Source organism: Heloderma suspectum, chromosome 2 (assembly GCF_057233095.1).
Source record: "Heloderma suspectum isolate Gila_16-S chromosome 2, 16-S_ref, whole genome shotgun sequence".
Lineage (NCBI taxonomy): Eukaryota > Metazoa > Chordata > Lepidosauria > Squamata > Helodermatidae > Heloderma > Heloderma suspectum.
The window spans coordinates 47,393,682-47,407,504 of record NC_139459.1 but is presented as its reverse complement, the minus strand read 5'-3'; the positions used below and the strand labels follow the sequence as shown (position 1 = coordinate 47,407,504).

At 46.4% G+C, this 13,823-nt stretch overlaps 1 protein-coding gene across 4 annotated transcripts in view; it reads right to left on the bottom strand.

Moving 5' to 3' along the window:
- Positions 1-5,182, bottom strand: part of WDR41 (WD repeat domain 41) — a 31,217-nt gene extending 26,035 nt beyond the window's left edge. For all 4 annotated transcript variants that reach the window (XM_084833406.1, XM_084833407.1, XM_084833408.1 and 1 more), the window contains exon 1: positions 4,759-5,182. In XM_084833406.1, coding sequence (XP_084689532.1) covers positions 4,759-4,809 — 51 coding nt within the window. In that variant the 5' untranslated portion in view covers positions 4,810-5,182. The remainder of the gene's footprint in view (positions 1-4,758) is intronic.
- Between the last annotated feature and the right edge of the window lie 8,641 nt (positions 5,183-13,823).

Genomic DNA, 13,823 nt, shown 5'->3' with positions numbered 1-13,823 from the left:
CATCAGGGTCTTTTCAAGAGAGTTTTCTCTTCGTATTAGGTGGCCAAAATATTTGAGCTTCAGCTTCAGTATCTGTCCTTCCAATGAGCACTCAGGGTTGATTTCCTTTAGGATTGACTGATTTGACCTCCTTGCAGTCCAGGGGACTCGTAAGAGTCTTCTCCAGCACCACAGTTCGAAAGCATCCATTCTTCGGCGCTCAGCCTTCCTTATAGTCCAGCTCTCACAGCCATACGTTACTACTGGGAAAACCATAGCTTTGATTAGACGGACCTTTGACGGCAAGGTGATGTCTCTGCTTCTTACTATGCTGTCTAGGTTTGCCATAGCTTTCCTCCCAAGGAACAAGCGTCTTTTCATTTCATGGCTACAGTCACCGTCTGCGGTGATCTTGGAGCCCAAGAAAGTAAAATCTGTCACTGCTTCCATTTCTTCCCCTTCTATATGCCAGGAAGTGATGGGGCCAGATGCCATGATCTTCGTTTTTTTAATGTTGAGTTTCAAACCAGCTTTTGCACTTAATCTTAATTCCGACCTGTGATTCATCCAACCCGGCATTTCTCATAATGTACTCTGCATATAAGTTAAATAAGCAGGGCGACAATATGCAGCCTTGTCGTACTCCTTTCCCAATTTTGAACCACTCGGTTGTTCCATGTCTGGTTCTTACTGTTGCTTCTTGACCCTCATACAGGTTTCTCAGGAGACAGGTAAGGTGGTCTGGTACTCCCATCACTTTACGAATTTGCCACAGTTTGTTGTGATCCACACAATCAAAGGCTTTTGCATAGTCAATGAAGCAGAAAGCGACGTTTTTCTGGAATTCTCTTGCTTTCTCCATGATCCAGCGAACGTTGGTGATTTGATCTCTAGTTCCTCTGCCTCTTCGAAACCCAGCTTGTACTTCCGGTAGTTCTCTGTTCGCGTACTGCTGAAGCCTAGCTTGTAGGATTTTGAGCATCACCTTGCTGGCATGTGAAATGAGCGCAATTGTGCGGTAGTTTGAACACTCTTTGGCGTTGCCCTTCTTTGGAATTGGAATGTAAACTGACCTTTTCCAGTCTTGCGGCCATTGTTGAGTGTTCCAAATTTGTTGGCATATTGAATGCGGCACTTTAACAGCATCATCTTTTAGGATTTTAAATAGCTCAGCTGGAATACTGTCATCTCCGCTAGCTTTGTTGTTACTAATGCTTCCTAAGGCCCACTTGAATTGACTCTCAAGGATGTCCAGCTCAAGTTCAGTGACTGCACTATCATGGCTATCAGGGACATTCAGATCTTTCCTGTATAGTTCTTCTGTGTATTCTTTCCACCTCTTCTTTATCTCATCTGCTTCTGTTAGGTCCCTGCCTTCTTTGCCCTTTATCATGCCCGTCTTTGCACAAAACGTTCCCTTGAGATCTCCAATTTTCTTGAAGAGATCTCTAGTCTTTCCCATTCTGTTGTTTTCCTCGATTTCTTTGCATTGTTCATTTAAGAAGGCCTTCTTGTCTCTCCTTGCTATTCTCTGGAACTCTGCATTCAGTTGGATATATCTTCCCCTTTCTCCCTTGCTTTTCACGTTCCTTCTTTCTTCAGCTACTTGTAAAGCCTCATCAGACAGCCACTTGGCTTTCTTGCAGTTCTTTTTCTTTGGGATGGATTGAGTTGCTGCCTCCTGAACAATGTTACGCACCTCCGTCCATAGTTCCTCAGGCACTCTGTCTATCAGGTCTAATCCCTGAAATCTATTCCTCACCTCCACTGTATATTCATCAGGGATATGATTTAGGTCATACCTGAATGGTTTAGTGGTTTTCCCTACGTTCTTCAATTTCAGCCGAAATGTTGCAACAAGAAGCTCATGATCTGAGCCACAGTCAGCTCCAGGTCTTGTTTTGACTGACTGTATAGAGCTTCTCCATCTTTGGCTGCAAAGGACATAATCAATCTGATTTCGATATTGACCATCTGGTGATGTCCATGTGTAGAGTCGTCTCTTGTGCTGTTGGAAAAGAGTGTTTGCTATGATCAGCGTGTTCTCCTGGCAAAACTCTATTAGCTTTTGTCCTGCTTCATTTTGTGCACCAAGGCCATGCCTGCCTGTTATCCCGGTGATTTCTTGACTTCCTACTTTAGCATTCCAATCCCCTATGATGAAGAGGACATCTTTCTTTGGTGTTAGTTCTAGAAGGTGTTGTAGGTCTTCATAGAACCGATCAACCTCAGCTTCTTTGGCCTCAGTGGTTGGGGCATAGACTTGAATTACTGTGATGTTGAATGGTTTGCCTTGGATTCGTACTGAGATCATTCTATCGTTTTTAAGATTGTACCCCAGTACTGCTTTTCCCACCCTTTTGTTGACTATGAGTGCTACTCCATTTCTTCAAAGGGATTCTTGCCCACAGTAGTAGATATGATGGTCACCTGAATTAAATTCGCCCATGCCTCTCCATTTGAGTTCGCTGATTCCCAAGATGTCGATGTTCAATCTTGCCATCTCATGTTTGACCACCTCTAGCTTACCTTGATTCATTGATCTTACATTCCAGGTTCCTAAACAATATTGTTCTTTACAGCATCGGATTTTCTTTTCACCACCAGACACATCCACAGCTGAGTGTCCTTTCGGCTTTGGCCCAGCCGCTTCACTCTTTCTGGCACTACTTGGAAATACCCTCTGCTCTTCCCCAGTAGTATATTGGACACCTTCCGACCTGAGGGGCTCATCTTCCGGCGTCATCTCTTTTAGCCTTGTGATACGTTCCATGGGGTTTTCTTGGCAAGGATACTGGAGTGGGTTGCCATTTCCTTCTCCAGTGGACCACATTTTGTCAGAACTCTCTGCCATGACCTGTCCGTCTTGGGTGGCCCTGCACGGCATAGCTTATGGCTTCACTGAGTTACGCAAGCCCCTTCGCCACAACAAGGCAGTGATCCATGAAGGGATATGCACATGTATGTATGTATGTGTGTATATACATATATATATACATATATATATACATACACATATCCCACAACACACTTTCGCACACAAAGCTGAAAAACCCTCCTGCCACCCCAAGAAGCACCCTCCCTCATGCACCCCCAGTCCTGCCATAACCCTTCAACCACCAGAACAACAACAGTCTTCCTCCCTCTCCTTTATGGTTACAGGAACCTTCCAATGTTGCCTGAAGTGCTGGCGACCATCTCCAAGCACTTTTGATACTCCTCAAAGTTCCCCAAGGACTTCCTATTGCTAACAGGAGTGGCAGAGAACATGGAGGGGTTGGTGTTGCTGTGCTGAAGAACCTACAAGCAAACCTGCTTGTTTGCCAGAAATGCACTTCAAATGGTGGATGAGGTGGGCACTGGGAGGAGTGGGTCAGAACTTGCCAAGAGGGTGTATGGCTGAGGATGGGGTGTGGACTGATGGGAGAGCTGATGGGCTGAATGAAAAGGCCCAGCAGACCACAGGTTCTCCACCCCTATCACATGCCAAGAACTACCGGGGTCCCTCTCAAGTGTCAGCCATCAAGATAAGCAAAGCGGGCATGCACTAGAGGCAGGGTCTTCTCACTGGTAGCTCTGAATCTTTTCAACTCCTTTCCAACAGACCTACACCTTGCTCCTTCTTCTCTAGCATTTAGGCAGGCTTTGAAGACCTTGGCAGAGCAGCATCTCATGGTATTTCTGGCTATCTGTCCTGATGTAATCACCTTTAAACTATACCATGTCACCCACTTCTTTTTGTTTTGGGAGGGCATAGCCCTAAGAATACTTCAAATAAATAAAAGTGTTGGAAACCTGTTTACCTAGCATATGTTGACTGCTCCATCTGTATGAGAGTGGTGTGCAGTGGCGTGTGTACGAGTGTTACCTGCGTGACTAGTGCAAATGGGTATGTGAGAGTTAAGGGGAGGTGGGCACAAAGAAGGATATTACACAGTAAAAACACATCTGTGAATTTATACAAGTCTCAACTTCACACAAAATCACACACAGAAGTACTGGACATTCTGCTGTCACTTCAACTGAGGGGAGGCGGGGCGGGGGGGGGTTGTGCCTGAGACATGTCAGTTTCAGGAGAATAGCAACCAACCTTTTCAAATGTGAGGGATTTTTAAAAAAATGTATTTTTTTTAACCATAGATGCTATTCTATTTCTCACCCCCTTCCCTTCTCTCCCTGCCTCCCAATCTTTCTGCTTCACCTTCTTCCCCCCTGCCCTTCCCTTCCCTTCAAAGCAAAGCATTTTTATTTATTTTTTTAAGGTGTCTGTGGCCCTGGCGCGACTCCGTTTTGCGCCCCGACCAGTACTGCTCCGCTGGAGGAGGAGGAGGAGGAGGAGCTCAACGTGAAAAACGAGAAGTGCCTTTTACTTGAGCAAACCAGTTCCAAGGACGGGGCCCTCCTTCAAAGCTGTAATAGGTCAAGTGGCCTCGAGTAAGCAAAGAGAGCAGCGGCGCCTCAGACGACTTAAAGTCACGCCTTGCTACTTATTATTATGAATATTGTTGTTATTATTATTATTAATGTTGCAAAGGCCTTAGAATAAGAAATAGCCCACCGGCAGATATAATCAAATGCTCAGGGTTTTTTATTTCGCCTTCACGGGAGCGACGCTTTCTCCACCAAACGTAATTTTGTTTAAGAAGCTGCTGGGGGGGGGGGAGCTGCGCCCTCCCTCCGTCCTAACGGAACACGGCACCTCCCTGAGCGACTCGGGAGCTCCGCCGCCCTCGCCGCCCACAACAGTCCCCCCCAGCGTAGTCCACCAACGGCGTTTACCTCAGCCAATCCCTGCGGCTCGCGCCCCGCTCCTATCAGCCATCGCAGCATCGCGGGAGGCGGAGTCCAAGCGGCCGGCTGTCCCGGACGCCCTCTTGGGCTGTGTCGACCCGCAGCGCCGGCAATCAGCCAGTCAGCCAGTCAGTCAGTCCCCCTGGCGCGTGAGACGTGTCCCTCGCTTCCCGCCGTCGCTGCGCGCGGCCGCGCGCGCGGCCGAATGGTCGGTTGGAATAGGTGGGTTTGTTTTGTTAGAGAGGGACTAGCGCGAGGCCACCCCGGAGAGAGGGGGGGGGGGACAGGGGACGGGGAAAGAACCCTCCGCGACCAATCGATGCCCGAATCTTTCAGCGTGGCCTCAACAAAACATCCGAACGCGTCTTCCGACGCTTGCCGCGACGTCCTTAGGAGTGCGGGCCGCGCTCTCGGCTGAGCTAGGCGGAATGATCCGAGTGCCGAGTGATCGATCGCCATTCTGCTCCTTGGAAGATGCTCACGAAAATCCCCATCGTGCTGTCTCTGTTTCTGTAGGAGGCCAGAGGCACGAGTGGTCCAGTTAGGATGGCTGCTTTGTATGTGGACAGAGGCGCTGAGCCTTCAGCCGCTGCGTAACAGGCAGAAATCCACAGGAGCAGCTTTCCTCCTCAATGTAGCCCCATCCCAGGGAAAACTTTTGTTGGTTTTCTGCCTGTCGCACAGCTGCTAAAGGCACAGAGCTAAAATGTCTCTTTAAAGCGAAAAAGTGGGAGCCCTAGGTTCAGTGGGCAACTACTTAAGATGAGGAAGCTTGCGAGCTGTGCTAAAATTGTAAATATATGTGTGTAGGTTATAGCAAAGTAGGTCACTTCCTAACGTGAAGAAGGGACATGTGTGATCTTGAAGGACAATGAGGAAGGGCAACTGAGGAAAAGAAAGATCACAGGTTGCCCAGTTCAAGCTTTGCTAATCCCATCCCCCAACCCCATCCCTCATATGAAGCAATACACCTGAGGGCTTAGGGGTGCTTCTAGACTAGTCAAAAGACATTGTGCAGCTATTCTGTCTTCTCCTCCTTAATGGGTGTTTTTGTTGAAAGAAAAGAAATGGCCACCAGCTGCAGGGAAGACGAGGGATGAGTGAACTGAGAGCCAGTGTGGTGTAGTGGCAAGAGTGTTGGACTGGGAGCCGGGAGATCCGGGTTCTAGTCCCCACTCGGCCATGGAAGCTCACTGGGTGACTTTGGGCCAGTCACAGACTCTCAGCCCAACCTACCTCACAGGGTTGTTGTTGTGAGGATAAAATGGAGAGGAGGAAGATAATGTAAGCCGCCTTGGGTTCCTTGCAAGAGGAAAAAAGGCGGGGTATAAATGAAATAAATAAATAAATAAATGTGCTCAGCCAGCACTTCCAAAAAGTACAAGCCTAATCCACCAGCCGCTTTGCTCATACAGGGAAGACAAGTGTTGAGCAGAGCGCTTCTAGAGGACAACTGAGCCCCATGGTCAGGACTCAGCCAGCACCTTCAAGTATCGGCCAAGTGCACCAGCAGCTTCACTCCTCCCTTTCCTTCCCCCGTTGGGGAAAAGACAGGGTGAGCAAAGCCCCCTGGTTGAAGCATGGGTAGAGTTTCTCCAGCTGCTGCTTTGGCCAGGGACTGGTTTCACCCACCCCATGCCTTCCCCCATTGGGGATGACACTGGGGCCCCTTCCAACCCTACTATTCTATGATTCTAAGAAGTGGGAATGAGGTTTCACCTACCCACTCCTGTTGTAAATTGCCTTGAACCAGCATTCAGGGCTCTCTTTTTTCTAACAATCCCACTATGTGGCTGCCATAACCATGGAGAAGTGGCCTGGGCCTGAGCAAAAGCACAATGAATATGGGTCATGAAGGAATCACCAGGAAACAAATAGAAAGGCAGAATACAGCTGAGATCGCCTCAGATAGGTCGCCTATTCCTGAACTATATGTTATCATGGGGTTATCTTACCACTGGCCAGAATTTACATACTGGGACAAAATTTTATGTTCTTAACCAGTTCTCAGAATTGCAGAATACAAAGTCAGAGAAACATTCCAGCAGAGCCATTTTTGCTCGTAAAGGATATGTGCAGGCTCTCATAATGTGCCCTGAGGCAACTGCATATAGTGTGGTTTGCATGCATGCACTGTATAAGCAAGTCCCTTGAATGTTGCACTATCGTGTGAAAGCCTAGTATTGGATAAGAGAAAAATGAGGGTGGCTGTTGCCCTTTTCCAGAGTGAATTTAGTATGCATGTTTTGAACCCCCTGCCCCAGTCACTGCACAGAGAAGCCAGTACAGAGCTCAAGTGCCTTCAAGCTGTCTTGTTCCAGGTTGCCTCTCAAGCAGGACAGTGTCTCTGTGGCCTCTTCTTTAAGCAGGCAGACAAATGAATGCTCCCTAACAACATGCCCTGGAATCTGCAGGATAGAAGATTCCAGGCCATGTTTTTAGGGAGCATTCCCTACTCAAAGGAAAAGGGAGTCCAGTCTGGACATGCTCAGGGGCACTTTGTCCTTACATACATTTTTTAACATAAGACTTTGCTCCTCTTCAGGGGAAAACATACATCCCCCCACATAGCATTTCACAGATAAAAATAGACTCTCTTGTATACATGTAATGCTCCATTATTTCAACAAGAATCCATAACTGAGCACCCTCCACCCCACTCTTCTCTGGTATAGAAATGTAATAAAATAAATCTCCAAAATGCATTCTCTGCATCCCTGAGCCCAACACAGCATTTTCAGGTATGGCAGGTTGCTAATAAACTGAGCATAACCATCTTTCTTTCCAGAAAGAATAATAAAATCTTAGGGTGCAATCCTATGCATGTTTAGGCAGAAAAAGTCTTACAGCTCCTGGCATTACTCAGCAAGCCATGCTGGCTGGGGCATGCTGGGAGCTGTAGGACTTTTTTCTATCTAACCATACATAAGACTGTGCCCTTAGTATAATTTATCCTAACCTTAGCAATATTTACTATTTTGATTGGAAGTTATATGGGGGAATGGAAGCAAGTGCACTGGCATTTTGTGTCAACGTATGTGCATTTAGATGCATGTGCTCTAGAGCAGCCTTCCCCAGCCTGGTGCACACCAGATGTGCTGTACTACAACTTCGGCAGCCAGCATGGCTGGGAATGCTGAGAGCCATGGCTTCCCTAGCCATGAAGGTTAAGGAAGGCTCCCCTAAAGTCAAGATGCATCTGCCTGCTTCAGAGATTTATTTTAGAATTTGACATATGCTGAGAGGCACTCTGCCCAGAATGTTTAAATATTAAAATTGGAGTTCCTAGCTTACACCTTACATACCAAGTGGCCAAGACACTCTTTTGTCCACAGTAAAAAGCAGAAAAAGGAACTGAAAGGTGGGCCAGCAAGCAAAACCTCTGTTCCATCCCCTGTGTTTAAAGAAAATTGCTATTTATGCGAGAGCTCTTAATGCAAATGAGCTAAAAGGAGATTTTGCCAGTATAAGTCTTAGTGACTTAATTGAGCGCTTTTTTGTGTCACCATTTTTGTATTCTAGGAAGAAGTTGTAGATTGCTTAATAGGAGCCAAGAGACATGCTGTAGCATAAAATTCAACTGATCTCTCCCACAGTATCCCTAATAGCTTTTCATTCATAATTACAGTATTTCTAACGAGTGTTTTGGTGATGACAGAAAAATGCCATATATTATCCATTGCCTCATTCCAATGCAGGCTTTTTAGCTAATGGCTTATTGGCATCAACCGCACACAGCCAACAATGAAACATTAAAAGGTCTGCTGTCTCTCCCATAGAGCATTGCGTTTTATTTTCTCACCACGTTCTTCATAAAACAATGATTAATAATATGAAGCTGTTCACATATTCATATGCAATTTGATTCATGGAGTTCAGAGCAGGTTACGCGGGCTGTCAGAAAGGCTTTTGGATCTGGGTTCTAAGCAAGCAGTGCCAAGGCAGAGTAGCTGTGATATTCCTGTGCACCCGCAGATGGCATTATAACCTTGTTTTTCTAATGTGTTTGTTTTCCTAATGGGGGACTCTTGTTCCTTTGATTTAAGCATAATTTTTCCTTGTCCTTTGAACAAAGGAATCACAGCCACACTCTCTTCTGTTTATTTTTAAGGCATCCAATTTGTACACATCTCTGGCACTCCAGTGCAATGGTTGTGAACTCATCCATGAGAGATGAAATCATGTCCCTTAACTGTATTCGGCATATTAAAGTCCACAGGATAATGAGGTCCTGCCGCAAGTCTTCAGTAAAAAGCGCCATTCAAATTTTAAAGATCATAACTATAGTCAAATTAGTTACATTCCAACAGCTTTATGAGAAAAGTGTGAATTCAATTATGACTAAGGTTTTATTGCACATGAATATTAAACTGATGCTGTGTTATAATGGAATCCATATAGGATTATTGTGTATTGGCCAACTGGATATTGAAGGGGTGGGGGTGGGGGGCAGGGAACAGGACTGTTCATGTTGCCATGGAAAATGCCAGTTCTTTTAAAGGTAAAATTGTTTCCCCCTTTTTGCTTCTATGTGTAATCTTTTTTTCTCACTCATGGTAGAATGAATGAATTTCATTTGGAAATCCAATCTCTGCCATTTCCAGTCAAAGAAGAGGGTCTTAGGAGCAGTGGAGGCTGGTGGCTGTGATATCAGTGGGGCAGTGAGTCTGCCCGGGTTTCAGTCAGAACTCTAAAGGAGCTATCCTAGCTCCTTTAGAGTTCTGACTGGTTCTGACTGAAACCTGGAACGGATTCACCACCCCACTGACATCAGAGCCACCAGCCTCCATTGCTTAGGAGTGGTGCTAGGGGAGGCCTCTCTACCCTGGAGATTCACTGCCACTAGTCAGAGTAGCCAATGCTAGCCTGTATGGATCAGTGAGCTGTTTCTGTGCATGGCAGATTCCTATAAATCCTTAAATTCAGTGATACAAGTAGGACCTTGTAGGGTGGCCAGGTGTCCTCTTTTATAGCGGACTATCTTCTATTTGAAGGGCTGCCAGAGGACTGTTCTGTCTTTGAAGGCGTCCTCTATTTGAAGGGCTGTCCTGCCAATTCCAGTTTAAAGATAATGAACCATACGAACCGTTGCCCATCAAGAACACCTGAACAACAGACTGAACAGGCAGGCACACAGGTCACCTGGTTACAGTTTTCCATAGCATGGTGTGATGTATATAAGTCATAACAATAATTTCTACATTTGCATCTATACATATAAATTAGCACATGCAAATTGTATGCAAATCAGTGTCCCCTTTTGTCCTTTTTCTTGTAGTGCATTTCCTTTTTTTAGTGATTCATAAGTGGCCACCTTAACAAACCTGTAACAAAATGTTGCAGTTGGAATGTTCCTGTCCAGGGTTCCTATCAGGCAGCCATGACCTTTTCCAGGACACTCCATTTCATCCTCCTCCTCCCTCTCCCCCCTGCATTCCCTGCCCTCAACAGCCAGTCAGCATTCAGTGGCTAATGAGCATGCTCAGTCCTCATTGGGGGTCCTCCCCCCCACTTACGTTTTTTTCAACTGGGGAATACTTCATAGAGACAATGTGTGCTTTATTATAACTTCTCACCCTGCCACATAGCACAGGTTCTGGGGCTGAGCCCTGGCAAGTCTCTGATGCTTTTGCTTTTGTCTGTGTGGCTGCAGCTCCTGTCAGGGCTAGTTTCTCTGACCTGACTTATACCATCCTCAGCTAGTAACTGTTGAAGTCACTGCACTAACACCATTCAGTTACAAAGGGGATCATACTATATATGAGACAGCAGAGACAAAATTTAGCAACTCGGAGCACAGACTCAAAATAATGAGAAGGATTACTTACTCTTCAATTCCCCCCCACCCAAACACCTGCCCTGGCTAAAGTATGGCTAATGAGGATGGCTAAACTATGGCCAAATAATATATTTTTTGTCCCACTCTTCAATGCAAGCTTATGAGTAAGGTGAGGATGATTATTATTATTATTATTATTATTATTATTAAATTTATTAATCGCCCATCTGGCTGGTCACCCAGCCACTCTGGGCGATGTACAACATACAATAAAACAGTTTAAAACAATAAAATTCTACAATAAAAACATTTTCTAAAATACCCTAACCCACCCCAAATGCCTGCCTGAACAACCACGTTTTTAATGCACGACGGAAGCTCATTAAAGAGGGGGCATGACGGAGTTCCCTAGGGAGGGAGTTCCACAGAGTGGGGGCCACCACAGAAAAGGCCCTCTCCCTCGTCCCCGCCAGTCTAGCTGTCCTGGCTGATGGGACAGAGAGAAGGCCATCCGAGGCTGATCTTGTTAAGCGGCCTGTCTGGTGCTGCTGGAGGCGCTCCTTAAGATAGGCTGGGTCGGAACCATATAGGGTTTTAAAGGTCAAAACCAACACCTTGAATTTGGCCCGGAAAACAACTGGTAACCAGTGCAACTCCTTCAGCACTGGAGTGACGTGATCTCGCCGGCGGCTGCCTTTAATCAGGCAAGCCACCGCGTTCTGTACCAGCTGCAGTTTCCGAACTGTCTTCAAGGGTAACCCCACGTAGAGCGCATTACAGTAGTCTAAACGAGAGGAGACCAGGGCATGTACTACCGATGGGAGCAGATGGTCGGGAAGGAAGGGGCGCAGCCGCCGTATCAGATGGAGTTGATACAGTGCTGTCCGGCTCACAGCTGATACCTGAGCCTCCATGGACAGCTGGGAGTCCAAAATGACTCCCAGGCTGCGGACCTGGTCTTTCAAGGGTAGCTGTACCCCATTCAACACCAGGTCAACATCCCCCAACCTCCACTTGTCTCCCACCAAAAGTACCTCGGTCTTGTCAGGGTTCAGCTTCAGCTTATTCCTCCCCATCCAGCCACTCACCGTCTCCAGACATTTGGACAGGGATTCTACAGCCAACCTTGGTGAAGATTTGAATGAGAGGTAGAGCTGCGTGTCATCCGCATATTGATGACACTGCACCCCAAACCTCCTGATGATAGCCCCCAGCGGCTTCACATAGATGTTAAATAACATCGGGGAGAGGATGGAACCCTGTGGCACCCCACAAGTAAGTGGCCACGGGTCCGAAACCTCCTCTCCCAGTGCTACCCTCTGGTACCTGCCAGAGAGGAAGGACCGGAACCACCGCAATACGGTGTCTCCAATGCCCAACCTCTCCAGGCGGTCCAGGAGGAAAGCCGCTGAGAGGTCGAGGAGAACAAGGAAGGAGCATTCACCCCTATCCAGAGCCCTCCTCATATCATCTACCAAGGCAACCAAGGCCGTTTCTGTCCCTGATTCTAATCAGGGCTAGAATTTGTGGCCACAGAAGTTATTATTTCATTATTATTTATTACGTTTCTATACCGCCCAATAGCCAAAGCTCTCTGGGTGGTTTACAAAGATTAAAAATATAAAGAGATTAAAAGCCATTTACAATATACACAAGAGAACATATATCTAAAACTGCTCCAAACAAGCAATCTCAAGCAAATAACCATAAAACAATCCAGGATTGATTAAACTTACCATATGCTGCCAAATGCCTGGGAGAAGAGAAAGGTCTTAACCTGGTGCAGAAAATATAGCAATGTTGGCACTAGGCAGGCCTCATTGGGGAGATCATTCCATAATTGGGGGGCCACCATCGAGAAGGCCCTCTCGTTGCTGTCTTCTGAGCTTCGCTCAAGAAGGCAGCTAGAGGAGGACCTTCGATGTTGAGCGTAGTGTACAAATAGGTTCGTGTCAGGAGAGGGCTCCATCAGGTATTGTGTTCCCAAGCCATGTAAGGCTTTATAGGTTAAAACCAGCACCTTGAATCAGGCTGGTTAGAATGGTAGCTATTCTGGATTAATCATACACTGGTGTGATATTATGAATGCGGTATGAGAGGGCCAAAATGGCAAAAAGACAGTGGACAGAGAACCATATAAGCTCAGTAAGATGGTGTATAGTTGCCTCAGCCTACAGCAGGAGTCCCCTTCATGGATCACTGCCTTGTTGTGGCGAAGGGGCTTGCATACCTCAGTGAAGCCATAAGCTATGCCGTGCAGGGCCACCCAAGATGGACAGCTCATGGCAGAGAGTTCTGACAAAATGTAGTGCACTGGAGAAGGAAATGGCAACCCACTCCAGTATTCTTGCCAAGAAAACCCCATGGAACGTATCACAAGGCTAAAAGATATGACACCGGAAGATGAGCCCCTCAGGTCGGAAGGTGTCCAATATACTACTAGGGAAGAGCAGAGGGCATTTCCAAGTAGTGCCAGAAAGAGTGAAGCGGCTGGGCCAAAGCCGAAAGGACACTCAGCTGTGGATGTGTCTGGTGATGAAAAGAAAATCCGATGCTGTAAAGAACAATATTGTTTAGGAACCTGGAATGTAAGATCAATGAATCAAGGAAAGCTGGAGGTGGTCAAACATGAGATGGCAAGATTGAACATCGACATCTTGGGAATCAGCGAACTCAAATGGACAGGCATGGGCGAATTTAATTCAGGTGACCATCATATCTACTACTGTGGGCAAGAATCCCTTTGAAGAAATGGAGTAGCACTCATAGTCAATAAAAAAGTGGGAAAAGCAGTACTGGGGTACAATCTCAAAAACTACAGAATGATCTCAGTACGAATCCAAGGCAAACCATTCAACATCACAGTAATTCAAGTCTATGCCCCAACCACTGAGGCCGAAGAAGCTGAGGTTGATCGGTTCTATGAAGACCTACAACACCTTCTAGAACTAACACCAAAAAAAGATGTCCTCTTCATCATAGGGGATTGGAATGCTAAAGTAGGAAGTCAAGAAATCACCAGGATAACAGGCAGGCATGGCCTTGGTGTACAAAATGAAGCAGGACAAAAGCTAATAAGAGTTTTGCCAAGAGAACATGCTGATCATAGCAAACACTCTTTTCCAACAGCACAAGAGACGACTCTACACATGGACATCACCAGATGGTCAATATCGAAATCAGATTGATTATGTCCTTTGCAGCCAAAGATGGAGAAGCTCTATACAGTCAGTCAAAACAAGACCTGGAGCTGACTGTGGCTCAGATCATGAGC